Here is an 18,620-nt window from a genome sequence, read left to right as displayed (position 1 = left end):
CGGGGGAGGAGAGCTCTTCTGGACGGCGGGTCGGCCGGCACGTCTCAGTCTGAGGCTGGCCGACCCCACCCCTGCCGGAGCGGAGGGACTCTGCTGCCGCGACGGAGATTCGACGTGTCAACCATCATCAATCTGTCAAGTGAGTCATCTCATCTGTCCGCCTCATCAAGACTGCCTCCCCGTCATGGACAATTCACCTCCCATTTACCCATCGGATGTCTCTGATCTGGATTACAAATGCCACTCCCTGAGGTCTAACTTGAGCCACCATTAGGAGGGTAATGGGTTAACACCGTGTAGGGGAGGGCGGTAGGATGGTCTCGCGCGCTCCATATTGCGTCCCGGCCGGGCAGGCCGCGGTACGACCTGTTTGTAAGGGAGGGCAGATGGTCGCTACATTCCGCTCCCGACCGAGCAGCGCGGCAGTGGTGCGTCTGTTTGTAAAGAAGGGGAGGGGTATGAATGGGTCCGACTAGTCCGGCCTTACCAATGGGGTAGGGACAGGGTTCGCGGGACAGCCGGGGCGGGTCAGTAATGGTCAGTGTAGGCTAATGGCTCACCATTACATTGGTATTGGGGGGAGCGCTCTCCGTCGGCCATCGCGCGCGCGGTCCGGCCGCAGTGAGGTGTGGGATTCAATAGAGGGGAGGGGAACAGGTCAGGTGGTGTCATTTTTGGGGCGCTGGTCACCACTGACGCGTCAAACTACGTCAGATGACGTCATGACAGTTCAATTGGCGATGCTTTGTAAATAATCTTTTTGCGGTTAGGGCGTTAGGATTAGATTTAAGGCTAAGTTGGCATTGGCGAGCTGACAACCGATCGTGGTACACCGGTTGAAAATGACCAGTATTGTATCGTCCGTTTGTAAATATAGCGTGAAAATTTAACAATCTGTCTGGGAAAGAAGGGAGGGCTACTTCAGATATGTTGCTGATTCGGATTCACAGAGACCGCTAGCGTAATTATCTTTAAGTTGTCACGTCGACCACACGACTTTACGCCGGCATAACCTCACAGGCTCACCGGGACTGCACCGCGGCGATCTGATCACGAATCAACGGAAACGCAATGATCACGCCCTCACGACGCGACCACCACAAATTCGTTTTTTTTTTTTTTTTGCTAGTAGGTCAATATAAGCTGCTCTACAATCTGACTTGGCTGGTCTCGGTAGATCAGCGTTTCAATCCGCTATCAGTCTAGTGTTAATCCAAGGCTTATCAATCGATTCTCAATTCTTACAAAGTGCTCTTCGAGATAAATCGACGGTCAGAGTAGGATTGTCACATTCATGGGATCCTCATCATTCGGATACGGTTTGTCATGAAGGCGGCCCAGAAGTCGTAACGTGTTCAGTTACAATTGGATAAGGAGAGTAAAACATCGTAAACGTTAAAGATTATTCTGCTCCTTCGGCAGCTCAGCGCCAGAACAAGAACATGGGGAAACTGAATCGCCTTCCGGTTCGTTATTAAATCAGCATTGAGCCGTTTCGTGACTCGAGTTTATATAGCCGAAGCCAATCTGAACCGTCATTTCAATCGTTATAAATTTTTCGCTGTTCGTAACCTGTCAATCAATTCCCCTTTCCCTCCTAGCATTATCAGTACCTAACTGATAATGATGCTAGCTCCCCCGTCGAGGTATATCAAAGATTAACGTAGAAATGTTACGGTTGTTAAATTGATGCATCATTTGAGGCAATTGATCATAAACATCAAACGAGTTACCGTCCAATGTGACACGACTATGTCAAAATGTCACCCTGCTTGTACACAACTAGAGTCGGTTACGGAGGGAAGCGAGAAATTATCACCGCCCATTAATCACCATTCAGGTATGACAGGGACCGTTTTGTTCAGATCGGATTACTGAACGGTCTGCAGACCCCAATTAATTGACAGGAACCATGTAACGTGCACGGTCACACCACGCATTATGCCGCCGGGCAGCATTGCCTACACTTCCAGCCCAATCATGTTAGTTAACACCGGGATTCGGGAACGTGATCACGCCCACCCGTTCTTTGAAGTAGTTAATGTGAGTAATTTTGGGAGTATGTTGGGCCCCGTAGGTTTTACTAAAACTGAGCGATTGTAGTCAGAACGAAATGGAAAACGTATGCCCCTTGACCTTAAACAATTAACAGGTTAATAGCTGCACCGACGGCAGCGCCCCTAGCGCCACCTACAAGACCCAACTCTTTCGGTACAAACTCCGACAGCGCTCAGATGCAGCTGACAGTGCCACCTGGCGTGAAATAGACCAAGCTGGTTCCCTAAACTGCCGCAAGAGGTCCCTCGTGTCGGCACGCAATTGCGTGTGACTGACTGAAATGAGTGGGTGAGTGAGAGGGCGAATGTGAATGATCATAGTGAGAGAGAGAGAGAGAGAGAGAGAGTGAGCGAGAGAGAGAGAGAGAGAGAGAGAGAGAGAGAGAGCGAGAAGGTGAGTAAGCGAGAGAGTGAGTGAGCGAGAGAGAGAGAGAGAGAGAGAGAGAGAGAGAGAGAGAGAGAGAGAGAGAGAGAGAGAGAGAGAGGAGGAGGATGTCGAAGCAAAACGTTTTAATTCAGTCTTTACAAAGATCGACCCCATAAATGAAAGCTTTTGGTACGAATTAGATGCGTGGCACTCTACTGCCACCTAGCCCGTGTAACCTACAACTACATCCACTAGGCGGCGCCAAAAGCGTCGGTGAGTCAGAATGGTCGCCGGTCAGGTGTGGAACAAGGTCATGTCACCGCTAAGCCCATAATTACAAGCATTTAATGATGCTTATCACCTAACCCTCCACGTTGGCTTAATTTACAAATCTTGTAATATGTAGATTCGAAGAAATATCTTTTTGTTTAAAGGACTCAGACCAACAACAAACTAAAGGTCTGAGTTTCAACTTCGTTTCAACAACAACAAAAAAAAAGAATGAATCAAACAAAGATAGCTTTTGATCACAGGGCACATTCTCAAATGATCTAAATAACATTTAGTGATCATTGCATTGGAATACGTTCAATTTGTCGAAACCTTTCAAGTAAGGCGTGATAACTCATTTAACCAGCAGGCAAAAAGTGACCGTCATGCTAATTCAACCCAGCTAAGGCAAACGGCAAGGACAGTTGAATCTCACGAATGCTATCCGCCATCCGGTCCCCATCGGATTGGAGAGCGCTGGCCCAGCAAGCCCTCAGCCGCACCGCGAGCAATGCACCAATATGGACCTGCTGAGAGAAAGAAATTATCTGTTAAGACAGCTGAACGCACCCTTCTTGCAACGATTGACCCCTGCTGACCTCAGTAGAAAAGACGGACAAATTTGCGGGTGGTCAAAAAGGGGAGAAGTAGACAGCAGTCACATATGATCAAAATTTAGTAAATCTTGGTGAACAACTCTACAGTCTAATTCTGGGAGAAACTGGTTACCTTTGTCAGTCGAAAGCAAACTGTACATCGCGAGGCATGCTACCAACTCAGATTAGCAGATAATTATAGGCTAAAGGCAGGAATGGAGAATTAATTGTGTTATGATTGAGCGCGCATCACTAAAACTTAGAAATTGAAAGGAAGAAAATGACCCACCCCAGTCACATTTCTAGTGTCATTCCCTAACGAACAGGTACTACAATATGTCAAAGGTCATTACCCCCCAAGCTAGGATGACATTCCATCTCATGTCATGTGTGGCGTGGAAAGCCACTGGCAACCGTGCTTACAAAGTTTTGAAGGGATACGTTGAAATTGAAGAATGCAAAGATGATATGAAATTGTGGCAGATCACCCCATGATCCAGATTAAGGTTTGATGCCAGACATTTTTGTTTCAAAACTATCTTTTGCCTAAGCGTCAGCCAAGAAGCAAGAGCTTATTGGTTAGTTTGCGTTCCGCTGACCCTGACGAATGGCATGAGTACCCACTCAGTCAGCGGGATATGCCAGTTAGTAAATTCAGATGATAAATCAGTAACGTGCACCAATTCAAGTCAGATTATTCCCAGTAACATCCAAGGTTATTTGATCCCTTTCTATTGACATGATCTATTAAACATGGAATTTCAATGCTTATGACCATTGACCTCTCAGTCACAAGTCACGACTGATCTCATATCTGGCCTCGGATGCTAGCACCACAGTTTCGGACCAGTGTGGTTTCACTTAAAAGGGATATCCTGGAATTGAAATTTATAAGGCATCATTGAACATGACAAACTTTGTCAGGTGGCGGAACAGATACAACGAAGGGCTGTCTATCGGATTGTCCTCTATCCTGGACAGCTACCTTGACTGAAATTATAATAGCAGGTTTGCCAGCAAAAGTACCCAGTACCCACTAGGTAAATAAATCAAATCACCATTAACAATGGAGAATGGCAATGAGCGTACTATTGATTACACCAGTCTTTGCCGAGCCATCAACTTAGTTTAAAAATTAGCATCATTCTCCAATGGTCAGTTCCCCATTAGCTTATTGTAATTTACTGCTCCTCCCCTTGATTTGATATAACCATTTCTCATTGCTGATGTTCCCACTCGAATAATTGGATATCACATTTGCCAAAATTTGTATACCTTCAACAACATAGCAATCGGTAAACCGAGCTTCCTTAAATTAGAACATCACAAGTCGATTGTCAATTGCAAGTTAAATAAATCATCTGGTCGAGTATGTCAGTAAAAATCTGCATTATAAAATTGACTCTCATAAATCGGTTCAGTAAGATAACATGAAATCACATGAGTTGGATTGTTTTTAAATCAAAATGCCAAATTGGGACTAATCCGGCGCACTACCTTAGAGCTTGATGCAAATACTTACGACCCCAGAGAAATTTGCGACAACGTGGCGAGGGACGCCAGACAGCAATCCACAAATAAAATATTCATGATCACAAACGATTGGGCACTACCGAGAATTACTTCATTAAATCACAGGCAACACTCAGAATAGTCAAGTTGAAATTCCGACCAAAAAAGTTGGCGTGTCCAAGGTTAGACGATGAGAATTCAGGATGTACCAACCCGCCGACGACACGATCTTATGACGTCATTACTGATCAACAAGTGTAAACACAGTCTGTTTCCTGGAATATGACGTCACTGAGTGAATATAGCAAGCTACGGTGGAGGCGTTTCGGATGATAGGCATAAATATCGTGTAGATGAAAGGAGTAGTAGATGGTCTGAGTATTTGGCGGCGCAGATTCCTCTATCAAATGATTTTTTTTTGTTCATGTCGCGGGTAACAATTGACTCGTACCGCGCAGCGGTGCGCACATGGACTGAAGGGATTCTACGGATCAGACAGGTAAGGAGATACAGAAGGAGTGACTCTGAAGTGGTCGATAGATATTGAAACCGGAATTACACAAGGAGGAACAGATCTAAGGATGGATGCTAGCCGAAGAGGAGGTATGTTGCGACACTTTCATGTGTTTTTGACTCTGCTAATACGTCTAAGTCTACTAGGATTGGAACTGTCTCACGTTACGGAAGAAGTAAGTATGTTAGGCAGATATCAGAACGAAGAACGCCATAAGACGCCCAAGCTGAGAGGTGAGTCAGAGAGAGACAGAGCGATAGAGCACGCCGCCCGAGGTGAGTGACAAATACGAAAATGATAGAGGTTGAGGCGAGGAGAATACCGCCGGGATGAGGTAAGTGAATTAAGTCCACCGTCGGAAGTATCGCAGCATGCATCACTCATGACGCTAACGCGCTTGAACACACATCTGCAGGACAGAATTCCACGGCGTCGGATAAAATTGCAGGATAGATTCAGTCATGGAGTCTTTCGAATCACACCGGTCAATGATCCGAAGGCGCCACTTGCGAGTGCCATGACTGCGTGAGAGTACTGAGTAGGTACCTGTCTATGAGCCCAGTGAGACTGCGGTCGTCGGGGTAGCAGGCTTGTGTCCACCGGTCCGTTAGGTGAAAACGCGTAAGACAGTCTCTCACAGAAGGGCTGCAAGGGTCAGTAACCAACGTCCGGCCGCGGGGTTTTAGTAGGGAAACAGAGATGTGCCGTGAGCGGCAGAAGTTGACGGACCAATCATAAGTCACCGAGGAACGCTAATAACTGACGCTACCCGCGACGATCTTTAGACAAGTAATCGGGGTCAAATGATGTAGGTGTTCGAAGAGAGTGGGCCGGCAGAGATTGATTGAACCAATCACACCCATCGACGAACGCTAATAATGTAATCGCTACGTGCGTTGCACCTTTAGACAAGTAATCAGGGTCAAGTGATGTAGGTGTTCGAGGATATTGGGTCAGGGAGCCCAAGAGGTGCTAGGAAGAGCACACACGATTCCAATGTTGGAATGGGGCGCGATAAGTCGTTGGGAGGTAAGAGTAAGCTTAGATGAAATTTACACTAATCACGGAGTCTATTGAACAAATTGCGTTTATTGTCCCTGATATGTACCGCTGGAGGGAGTTAGAACAATTGCTGGGAGGGACTGAGAGGTCGACGCGGGATCAAATTTATTGTAGTGGGATGAGAGAGGTATGACAAAGAGAGTGAGTCTGAGGGAGATTGAGGTATGCGTCATATAGTGTAAGGACCAGCGGGAGATCTAATCTCAGCATTGAGGGCGACATTAAATGGGGATATACTCGATTATCTTTGGGATGATAGGCATTAGAAAGGGAGAGAATGGTGGGTAGCTATCAGGTATCAGATGGTGGCTTCAGGTTATGTCCTCAAGGGAGGCATCAAAATAATATGCTTTGGGGAGACATCCGTGTCCTAAATTCCTTATGAGACAGATGCCATCCTAGGCAGTGAAGACTATATGTTGACAAGCGACAAGCCAGCCTCATTATAAATATTGTTTGTGACGAGCCCCAGGCGCAAGGAACGGTGGCGGAAAGGAATCGGTCAGCTTGAAACCAACGGACCGATCAGCAATTGGAAATGGGTGTGTAATTACGTTTGAACAAGAGAGAAATCAAACAGCAAGAAAATCTACTCATTAATCAACCATTTGAGGATCTACCAGCCGAAAACACTCACCTGAGGTTGTTCCAGAGCACGGCGCAGGTCGGCAACCATCTCGGAAAGAAAAACACCCCCGATGAAAGAAATTTTATTAAACAATAATTTTTTCGAAAACATACTCCCCACCGCTTCCGGACCCCCAGGGGGGCACAATCACACTAGTATCGCACGCGATCGAGCTAGTGGAGGACAGGATATGGCGACGGCATACTGATCAGTTGAGACGTAGACTAAACGGAAACACGTCTACAGAACCTCCTGCGATGACTGCTGGTGCGGCCGAGACCGTGGCCGAACCATGGGTGTGCGGCTGCAGAGGAGCCGACGCCGCCGACCCAGCTACACGCGCCTCTGCTCAGGATGTCGAGCTCCGCGTCCCAGCGACCGCAGACCTGCTAACCTGGACTGGATCCTGCCGCACGGCGGCTGCCGGCGGAAACTTCTGTGACTGGCACGCAGGTGCCAGCGAAGGCGCCTGCGCCATCAGGCGAAGATTGTGTCGAAGTGGCGGTGCCCCCCGATAGCGGCGGGCGGACGGCTGCGGAACAGTTAACGTCCGTACCGGCGGAGTCTGGTGCTAGCGAAGCTGGTGATCGCCGGTCGGGCCGATTGCGGAAACAAACTTTTTTTTTACATAGTTGTGTGTAGGTGTGCGGCGCAATGGCTCATTTTCTTCGGGAAGAGCAGTGTAGGGACTTGGTGCCGGCTGGCGGCCTGTCTGTGCACTTACCTCTGTGCACACTCTTGACGCGTCCCTGCGTGGACGCTGACCGCTGTGCACGCTCGGCGCCTCGGGCACACAGTGGCCGAACGCAACCGGCCGGTGAGCCGCGCCGGTCAGTCGGTGCCGGGACCTAATACAGGCTGCATCGATGGACAAGTTTCTCAGTACCTTAGACACTGCCAGCGGACAGATGAGTTCAGTGGGAGTGCGACGGTCACCGGAGCGGTGAGAGGCAGATAGGCGCGAGTTCCGGTGTAGGTGTGACGGTCAGTGGACATGCCCTTGGCGGCAATGCAGCATGCAGTCATTCTAGCACCCACAGAGTGGCATACGGCCAGCAGTGACCTGACTCCAGCCCAGATGGCCCGCTGCAGACCCGGTGCAAGACGACCCCCGATCAGCTGCGGACCTGCGCACACAGCCGCTATTTGAGTTCGGAAGTGGCCAAAATGCGATAACTCGTTAACCAGTTGACATTTTGCCAAGGAATTTTTATTATATGTGAAGTCAACCTTAAGGTCACGTATGGGAACGTATGAGCATCCATGCTGATACAGCATTGCCGTAAAAATATTTTTGCTTGAAATCCGCGGATGACGGGTATATCCCATAATGTGGGTGACTCGGGAGGGGATTCTGCATAGCTTCCCTGCTGTCTTCGAAACTACTCGTTCAATACTAAAAATTCTAACGGCTTCTATAGGAATAGCTGACAAACGAAACCTAACTTTGTTTGTATCAAGGTTACCGATGAAGTCAAAGGTCAACTCAAAATTAAAGCTGACAGCATTTTGGTGTGTACACAGTTTAGGCTCTTGCCACCGCTTTAGTCACATTGATCTCATTTTTTGTTAACAAACTTATAGATATGTGCTCTATGTCCTATAAGGGTACGACTGCGAAGTCTGTAGTTGGTATGCATCAGGTCAAAACTAGGTCACGCTGGGTCACAAAAAGTCATGGAAGTTTTTGGAGATGTATACATGTTTTAGGTCATGCGACACATCTTTAATGGTCCATTTCGGCAAAAGCATCCAAAAATGATATCATCTGGGTCGTCCGATTCGAAACTATTTCCATCGACAAATGAAGGTCAGGTCACGTCGAGGTCAAAAGGGTCAAAATTTGAAGTTGAACATTCTCTACAAAAAAGATGTGCATCGGATGCAATATGAGCTCTGCGGAACACGATGATACTATTCGTTTTGGTTTTCGATGTCAAGAACGTACTGTAATTGCCGTTGCAATATCGGTGCCTAATTGTGATGAACCGACTACGGTAAAATGCAAAGGCCGATAACATTGCCATTGCTGAAGATATCTGACTGAAACTTTCCAAAAGCAATGCAAATGTTACATATATAAGCCAATAAGGTGCATTCTGGCCGATGGCTGCTCCCAAAACTCTGAATGTTATCAACCATATCTGACATTTTTACGATGTTCTATTGGCTGGATGTCTTTTTGCTTTATTGAATTTGATCAGACTACATTCAATTAAGACGACGTACATTTATTGGTCACCAGAAAGTATACCCACAAGTCAATCGACAATCGAATTCGACAACCAACAAATGCAATCGACACGAGCGACGAGCACCCCTCCGCAAAAGCAACTGCGGGACGGCGATTAGACGGACCGCGCTCCTCTCTCGCAGCTGACTGGTCAGCTGCCGAACCGCACGGACGTCAGCTGCGCGGCCGCCGCCCGGCCAACCTGACCAGGGTGAGGGTCGGCCGGGCGGCGACCTAGCGTCACTAGAACTGCAATAACTTTTGCCGGCAGTGTGATGCCGACCTAATTTTTTCGGCAAATGAATCACAATTGTACGATATATGTTATGAACGTTGTCTCAATGTGAAGCACGCTGTGCGTTTTTTTTTGTAGGCCTATGTAAATATTGAAATCCATAAGCCCTTCTGCTTTGTGCAAGTGTGCAACAATTAGCTTACAATAACTGAGTGGGAAGCTTTTTAGATGCATTTTTGTTATCAATGGATTCCGCACATTTTCCCCTTTCAGCTGATATCTTACTTCCGCATTTTCAAGTAAAGAATATGACAAGAGACTCATAAACATTTACATGAAAATCGCAGCACAAGTTCGGTCTCACGGAGCAAAACAAAACGGTATACTTTGGGAGCCCACCAATCTGTGCCAGAATGAGTAATATTTTTTCTGGATGATATTTTATACAGTCTGATCAATTTACGACCAGAAAATGTGAGAAAAGCACGCTTTAAAATTTGTCGAAAATTAGGGTATTGGCCACTTCTGAACCCGAATAGCGGCTGTGTGCTGCGGTCCGGGCGCCGGGTCAAAGGCCGCTACGCCACGGTCACGGTCAGCTGACGTCGCGGCGGGTGAATCACCCGGGCCGCCTCACGGCGCAGATGACGGTTACGTAATGACCACTGAACTCTATAATGTGGAATGCGCATCGGCCGCCAGATGGTGTCCAACGGTGCCGCCATGTTGCGCAGACCAGGAAGCGGCCGCCGCCTGTGTTGGGGAATAGGGAATTCGGGACCTCGATTTACGTTTGCGGTCGCTGCATGCGTTACGTTCAAGCTATGTGGACACGGAACCCGGCATCTTACGCAGAATTGAGTGGAGAACAAGATTAAATCCTAAAAAATCCTCAGATACAAGGAACTAATACGTTAAACCCATATAAGTCAATGGGGAAATATGAAAATTGCTATATTTGCGCCGAGAATGATCTGAAACTATCTCAAGCATATAGAATCATGATTTCATGCACTCCTTGCAAGGTTCTATGCTTCATATTTGCATTGTTGCCCTTGCGTGACGTCATTTGTGACGTCACAAGTGTCACCAATTTTTCTTCAATAACTCCCGATCAAATTGAGCTAGCGAGTCGCGAAAGCCACCAATGGACTCAGGAAGACCTGCCGAATCGAATGATATGCGACATGACCTCTTTCGACCAACTTCGTGACCTGGGGGTGCTGACCTGACCTTGACCTGAGGTCAACACCCTAAGTTGACCTGACCCGAACAAAAAGTATATCACTCGATGCGCCTGAGCTAGCTGAACATGATGGTGCCAAAATCGCGGCTCTACGGCCATTTTTGGCGAAGTTATTAACCAAAAACCGAACCCGTGCCTTAGGTCACTTGACCTGACCTCATAGGTCACTGGTTGACCTGAGACCTTTACAGCGGGTTCCTACCAGTCATTCTGCATTATACTTTGCCGCATACGACCACTTAACCGCTTAATTATAGTTAAATTAGCGGCGCATTAGCGAGGTGGGTTCAATCAACCCCTTCGGCCGGGGCAAATGTAGGTCCGGCGAGTGAATTTGAGGAATTCTGAAGATACGATCGTGTTCCCCATTCAATTCTGCGTAAGATGCCGGGTTCCGTATCTACGTAACTTGAACGTAACGGATGCGGCGGCCGCAAACGTAAATCGAGGTCCCGAATTCCCTATTCCTCAACACAGGCGGCAGCCGGTTCCTGGTCTGCGCAATATGGCCGCCACCGTTAGACACTACGGCCAATAGGGTTGAAGCGGCATTGCTCCCCTGTGGTAATGACACGCCCGCGCCTGCGCCGCTGGCTACCAGCAGTTGCTGTCGCTGCCGCCGCGGCGCCACCAGCGCTGGAGGTGTCCACGCCTACCGCTGACGTCACGATCACGCGATCGCTGGGCAGAGGTCACACGATTGCTGTTCGGACCCATAGTTCGGACCCGCCAAGATGGCATCAGGGTGGCTTGGCCTTGGGTGCACAGAGACATTACGTCATGCGCGTGGACAGGTCGATGAATACAACAAGATGCGAGGCTAGCAGTCTGGTGGCAGCATAAGACGTAAGTGTAACTCCCTGAAATGCGGCACGAGCATAACTGCGTATACGGTCGGTGATACTGTCGGCCGTTGGAGAGCTCTGGTCTGAACAATAATGGCCGACGCGCAACCCTGTCCTACGGCCAGTCGGTCGTGGTGGCCAATAGGGCGACAGCGGAGATGCAGGATACGACCCACCTTATTTGGGACGCCGGTGAAAACAGGGCGCCGGAGGGCATATTAGTCACGTGACATTTGGAACTTCTCCCGCTCCAAGGGCCTTCTATATGCCAAACGTCACGTGTAAATTTCACGAACCTTGATCAAATCGCCCCAGGCGCCCTGTTTTCACCGTCGTCCCTTATTTGCGCCTAGTGGCAATCTGCAATCGTCGGCAGGCAGCACAAAGATGTTCCCTCTGTGATGGTTTGTCGGCAAAGGGAAGGGTGCAATTCGTGGGGCGCCGCCGCCTGTAGTGTAGTCACTTCCACGTCATTGCAATGTCTGGCCCAAGGCTATAGAACTCCAGGTAAGGACACCAGCCGTTTGACCTTGAACGCCGCCGGCCGGCCGATGACGTCATTGGAGGCAAGCCGGCTCGGCGGACGCATCGAGCGAGCGTATAACGGAGGAGCGTTGGGACGTTGCGGGAGAGCCGGGGAGAGATTATGGCGGCGTTCGATGTCTCCCGGACGGCAAAGATTCTTTTCCTTCCGGCCAATCCCGTCCAATGTCAGCGGGGGCTCGGCAGCGGTTATGAAACGTGATTGGCCGGACGGCGTAGAATCTTCGCCGTCTGAGAGACATCGAACGCGGGGTTTAAAGCGTTTGCATACCACCATTTATGTTGATTCAATTGATCTAGACTGCATTCTTATAAAGCTCGACGCATCTCAGGCCTGGATGGTGCGTACATTCGTAGAACGGTCCGACGTCCGTAGTCGAAGCTGTCTACTCTATATGTACCAAAAGACGCCAAGACCGGTGCAATAACGGCGACCCGATCCCGTCTCTGGCGATTCTAGGACTCGTTAGGACCCAGGCCGAGTCTGACCCGTCTATTTTTAGGGAAACGGGGTGGGTGAATTGACAACCGAATACCGATGGTTAGAATTGATCCCGTCGTCGAGCGATGGTTGATTGACAGACAACACATGTTGTAGTGGGCGGATAAGCATCAGGGATAATGCCTGAACATAGGCAAGCATAATTGGTCTGCCATATTGTTTAGGAATATAAAATCGTAACGGAGGTCCTTGAGGATATTATCTCTATATAACGAGGATTCACCACCAGTGAAATTACTACTGTTAAACCCTCGGTACCGGGCAACTCCGGGGAGCTGCAGCATCCGGCGGCCACCTCGTCGACTCGCAGGTCCTGTGGGCTTCCGTGATGCTTCAGCTTGCTTCACCCAGAGGCACGGGTAGAGCAGTAGGATGTGGGGTGAGGTGTCTGTACGCCTCTTCATTGTAGGTACGACGCATACAGCGCCCAGTCCCGCCGAAGCTCGATAATCGACCGTGACATATTCTTAACTGGCGGATCCAGGAAGCGGTCTTGAACACATCGGGGGGAATATACCCTAAAAAAGGTTTCTGTGAATTAAAAAAAAAAAAAACATCGGATTTCGATTCGTTGCGGATTACTGTGCAGTTCGATCAATAAACTTTTCCTCATAAAAGTTGTGAAGTTTTCGTTTTATTCTCGAAAAACGATTTCGGACGCTGCCCCGGATGTGGGCCTGTGGGGGATAACATTTGTCCCAAATGCCTTCCCTTGCAATCGCCAACGGGTTGCCCCACCCTGAGCTTAACTAAAAACGTCTTAAAATCCCACCAGAGAGCCGAATCCGATAACTCATCTCTGTCTGCCCGTCTAAATTACTACGCACCGTACGGCGCCCGGCCCCGTCGGAGCACTGAACCGACCGTGATATTTTTAGTTTTCCCCCATCCCAAGCTCCATTAGAAACGTTCTCTCTCCCCATCCAATTGCTCATGATGTCATTTCAAATTCAATACCTACCTCATCTCTGTCTGCCCGCCCATTCATTGCACACCTTACGGCGCCCGGCCCCGCCAGAAGGATCCTAGCGCGCTAAGTGGTTGCATCCAGCCGCGTCATCGCGAGGCCCCGCGGGGCCCGCAAATGAATACATTGCGTGAATAGCCGTGTCGCCCCCCTGGTCTGGCCGACCGCTAGGTGTCACTGGGTGTTTCATATGAGTCATGGCACGGTGACTATAAATAGTCATGGGTTCACACGATGCCGCCGCCGAGTACGTACGGGCATTTGCGGCGCCGATGTGTGTATGGCTGTGGGCCTCGCCGTTCTAATGAATCTTACAGTCTCATCCGATCCAGTAAGGTGCCAACACATACGGTAGACACAAAGCGGGCTGAGAGCTGGCGCCACAGTCGTCGCGTAAACAATTGGGACTCCGGACTTGACACACACACCAGATTCCCCGTGGTATCTTGATAGGAAAAAATGAAAATTCTATTGCCGCTCCCAGAGGAAGGTCACACCTTTTCCTGCACCCCAAAAAGTCTAAAAGCGATGTGAAAAACACGTCTAAGCCTCTAAAAAAGACAAGTGAACCCGTAGCGCGCCCACCTTCCACCATCGAAGCCGCGTGAGAGGCAGCTTCTTTAGGACTCGAGATGACGCTGATGAGGCGTTGCTAAGCAACCGAAACAGCTGCTGCGTACTCTTGTCGCCTGCGTCCTCTTACCCGCCCTTACCCTACCCACAAAGCTGCTTTGAAATTTCTACGAAAATGTCCAGATATGTTTCTGCTGAAGTCTTTATAATTATGTTTAAATAACGCAACTTATATTCAACGGTTGTTTCCCACTTCCCGGCTATTTTCAGTAATATCGATGACGGAACGGCAGGCATGTTGATCGTCGCCCTGATGTTCATGATACCGGCCAGGCCCAGATTCTGGTGTCTCAAAGGTAGGTGAAACACAGTAGCTGTTATTTATATCTAGACATAAGCTGCTATATTTCAGCTTTGTTTACGTAAATTAATTACTTTTTATCTTTATGTCAGGTAAAGTAAATTTTATTGAATCTTTGGAAAAATATATGAAAAATATGGAAAGTTATAAAAAGACGCACGGACCATTCTGTCAGCCGGCCGTCCCTTCAATATTGATCTGCTATCGACATCTAAGCTGCTACCGGACAGTAATACGCCGGCTGCGTTTGCGTGTCGGTCTATATAACGGTACCGACATGTCATGCGTACATACCTATTCTTTTCTTTCACAGAGGAATGTCATAAGGCTGAGCCCAGCGAGGCTTTGCTGACTTGGCACGACGTTCAGACTCGGCTCTCCTGGGGCATTGTTCTGCTGCTTGGTATGTTCATGAGCGGAATCGAGAGCTACGCGTTTGTGCCTTGGGTGGTATTTTGCTAGCTACGTATACCTATTATCATGCACAAGTTTACTTCATTCAAAGAAAACATAAGCTGATCACGTATAACATTTCAATGCATCACATGTGACATCATGACCTGATGGCCAATAATCCTCACAATTCACATACGTAGTCTACCACTGCATAAATGCCTGCTGCTGGCATTGCCACTCGCCCCACACACACCTCTCTCGCCTCTGTCGCCGCAGGCGGCGGGTTCGCGGTGGCCGAGGCGACCACCGAGTCCGGACTGTGCGCCTGGCTGGGAGACCAGCTGACGGCACTGGACGTGCTGCCCAACCCGGTCATCATTCTGCTGATCGCCATCTTCATCACCATGCTGACCGAGGTCTGCAGCAACGGCGCCATCGCTTCCGTCATGCTGCCCGTCATGGCGCAGCTGGTAAGTGGACCAGTTACCCTCGCTCTTCATCTTGAAGGGAAACTGTAAATGAGAGAGACAGGTAGGCGGAGACGTTTTGAAGAGAGGAGTCAACAGACGTTTTCTCTGACCCACAGGCTGTGTCCCTTCGCGTGAATCCGCTGTACCTGATGCTTCCGACGACCCTAAGCTGCTCGTTCGCCTTCATGCTGCCCGTGGCCACGCCGCCAAACGCCATCGTCTTCGGCGCCGGCAACCTGAAGTCGAAGGACATGGTAAGACGACCCAAGTAATAAACGGTAGGCGCAGTTAAAGTTAAAGTGACCATCCCACCTTAACATTAGTTTTGAGTTGAGATAGCCAAATTGGTGGCCATGGCCTGAAAATACCGGTTTGGGCACTCATAACATCGAAAAATGTTTTAATTCGGAGATATGGAATTTCAAACTTGCAGTTTTCGGATTCAAAGGGGCTAACGCATTGGTATGCCCCCTTAGAATTTGTGACGTCAACAGAGATCTAACGTTTTTAAAATCTTTTACTAAAACGTATGGTAGCACGCAGTGGTATATGCTGCTTTGCGCGCAACAAATGCCGCACTTTCAAATAAAGTCGGTAGGAACAGCGGAGATCCCAAAAAGTAAACAAAAGTAAAAGTCTAATATCTTGAAAACCGGTGAATATTTTTCGATGAAATTTGGTAGATATTCGTTTTTGCTCTTTCTGAACCGAGCGACATCACTTTCATGCCAATTCATTAACTTTTTTGAAGGTGGGAGGGTCCCTTTAAGTGCATATGTAAGCTTTTCATGCTTCGCGGTTTACGTTCCTGACCGAATGTGACCCCAAGTTATTCAAGGGCGTCTTAGTCATCTTGGCTCTCATTCATGTTCGTCCGTTCATTTTATATTGTACGTTGCTGCAATAACAAAAACACATCCCATCACTCTCCCCTCAGCCCTCTCCAGCTCTCCCCCCGACTCCCTACTCTGAGTCGTTGCCAAGCAACCGTTGGCATGACAACCAATCTGGGCACTCAGATTGGCTAAAGTTTCCCGCCATACCGGGATCACGGATTGTGAAGGATGCTCAGTTGCAATTGCATGCAACTGGCCTCGGGGCACCTCTCCCGAGGTGGATCCACAATCCACCTACACATATACCTATTACCTAGCTAGCCGCCCATGTGATACGTTCGTTTTTATTCTCACCGTAGACTAGTTTTATACTGAGATTAGTTTTGGGTTGTAGCGATTCAGCGAATAACCATTCTAATCTTGGACCAAATGGCACAAACCATCGCAAATTAGAGAGTGAGTGTGACTGCAATGGCTCTATTTATATAAAAATATACACGTTTCAAACAAGTAAGTGGTCTCCGCTTCTTACACTCTCAATACTTTGTGTTGCCGTATAGGTACACATTGCCAGAGACTTGGAAAGGCTTAGGACGCAGCAGGATAGCTAACACAAGCGACTTTGCCTTATTCCACAGTTGCGAGCCGGCATAGTGATGAACCTCCTCTGCGTGAGTGTGACGATGCTGGTCATCCCCACACTCGGCAACGCGGTGTTCGACCTTGACACCTTCCCGGACTGGGCCAACACCACAATCCCCATCTGAGCAGGACGCCAAGGCGACACGAGCGCTAATACGTTAATGAAATCGCCAGTCAACGCCTGAGAACTAACAACAAACTGGTTGCCATAGTGAATAGCCGGCAACGTCAGCAAGTCACACACCAGACCTAGAGTATTGATCAGACATGAGTCCAGCAGCTCCAGTTACGTAAGGAATTACGTAACATTTTATCTTAGATGCCTATATCGTTTTTATCCCGTGATGCCATCATTATATCTGATTTGCTGAGATTTACTCTGCCAATGAGGCGAGAGTCGCATTTGTGGGGTTTTGTTTTAACATGGAGAGTGGAGACACAAATCATTCACGAATCATTGTTTTCAGCTACTGCACTATACTATTGTAAGTACAACTGCACTATATATTTTACATATTTTACGATCTACAACTGTACTATCGCAAGCCGATGTTTGCTCCAAGGTCGGGTCATTCTTCTTCTTTGTCTATTGAAAATTGTTAATTTATTGATAATTGATTATTGTCACCGAACTTTTACGGTTGTATTCCCCTTACTATCTGCAGGCTAACAGCCGTTCACCGTTGATCTAAAGCAAAATGTTTGCCATTTTTCTCATACCAATCCACCAAGTGTTCCCGGGCGATCCAGATTGCCATGCAACTGACATGGCAAACACTAGAATACAGTACGAAAGTGTCACGCAAGACGAATAAGTCAGAGTTGGCAATGGCGCAAGCATCACGGAAATATGATGAGCGATTGGAAATGAGCGCCCATGTCTTTCGAATGGCTGTTTGTGATGTTTGCCTGTTTGTTGTGGGTCGATTATGTATGTGACCATTGTTATATGATGTAAATATATTCTATCTTAATTGGCGGGTATCTGAGATAAAACCATGCTACGTAACTTAAAGAAAAGTCGCAAAATATTGGGAAATAATTGGAGTGAGGTATATCAAGTGCTCATACTCGTAGATGAGACTGATGATGAAGGAGGAAAATGTATGCATTAAACTGGTACTGGCAGAGTGTTAAGTGCAACGGGTGTGAGATTGTTGCATAATGCAAATCTAGAATAGGACAACGATTACAAACAAATCACCGTCTTTTCGGAAACAATCGATCTGAGCGATTCGGTCATCAGTTTAAAGCATTGCCTTTCCGGTTAGATTTAAGCAGAGTGATCGTCTCTGACCGTTCTCAGCTCTCGGGAAAGCCAACTAGCCATGCAACGCTCCCTCCCGAGCACGGACCTCTCTTTGCGACTGCCTCGCCACCTACAGTACACAGCACCAGCCCCACCGACCGATACCGGGCGGCAGGGGGCGCCTGCAGGCTGCGGTTCGGCAATGTCTGAGACAGGTCCTTGGACATAGCTCCTAAGGAGCACGTGCGACATGATGCATTTAGCCATGTCCTCTGGCAGCTGTTTCATCCTCATCCCCCTAAACTTTTCTAATACTGCCAAAGTAAATGACTTTTTCTGGATCAACGAAAGGTTTCGTTGTTTATAGATTCGCGTGCAGGCTATAAAGGCTGAAACAGACTCTTTCCGCGTTCAGGAAATCGCATGCGAGAGCCTATTCAAATACATTATAATTCTTCTCGCATCAATCGCTCGTGGGAGGTGCATGCGATTGATGCGAGCGTGCTTCCATGTATT

The 18,620-nt window shown here is 48.2% G+C and overlaps 1 protein-coding gene across 1 annotated transcript in view; it reads left to right on the top strand.

Moving 5' to 3' along the window:
* LOC122388394 (solute carrier family 13 member 2-like) overlaps nt 1-18,047 on the top strand; it is a 47,000-nt gene extending 28,953 nt beyond the window's left edge. Inside the window, exons 8-12 of the mRNA XM_043379434.1 lie at nt 14,421-14,506; nt 14,825-14,914; nt 15,184-15,377; nt 15,494-15,631; nt 16,852-18,047. Of these exons, the coding sequence (XP_043235369.1) occupies nt 14,421-14,506; nt 14,825-14,914; nt 15,184-15,377; nt 15,494-15,631; nt 16,852-16,980 (637 nt within the window). The 3' untranslated portion in view covers nt 16,981-18,047. The remainder of the gene's footprint in view (nt 1-14,420; nt 14,507-14,824; nt 14,915-15,183; nt 15,378-15,493; nt 15,632-16,851) is intronic.
* The last annotated feature ends 573 nt before the right edge of the window (nt 18,048-18,620 follow it).

This window comes from Amphibalanus amphitrite, unplaced genomic scaffold (assembly GCF_019059575.1).
Source record: "Amphibalanus amphitrite isolate SeventyFive unplaced genomic scaffold, NRLGWU_Aamphi_draft 000320F_arrow, whole genome shotgun sequence".
NCBI lineage: Eukaryota > Metazoa > Arthropoda > Thecostraca > Balanomorpha > Balanidae > Amphibalanus > Amphibalanus amphitrite.
Note: the sequence above shows the minus strand (reverse complement) of the source record. Positions and strands in the feature narration are given on the sequence as shown.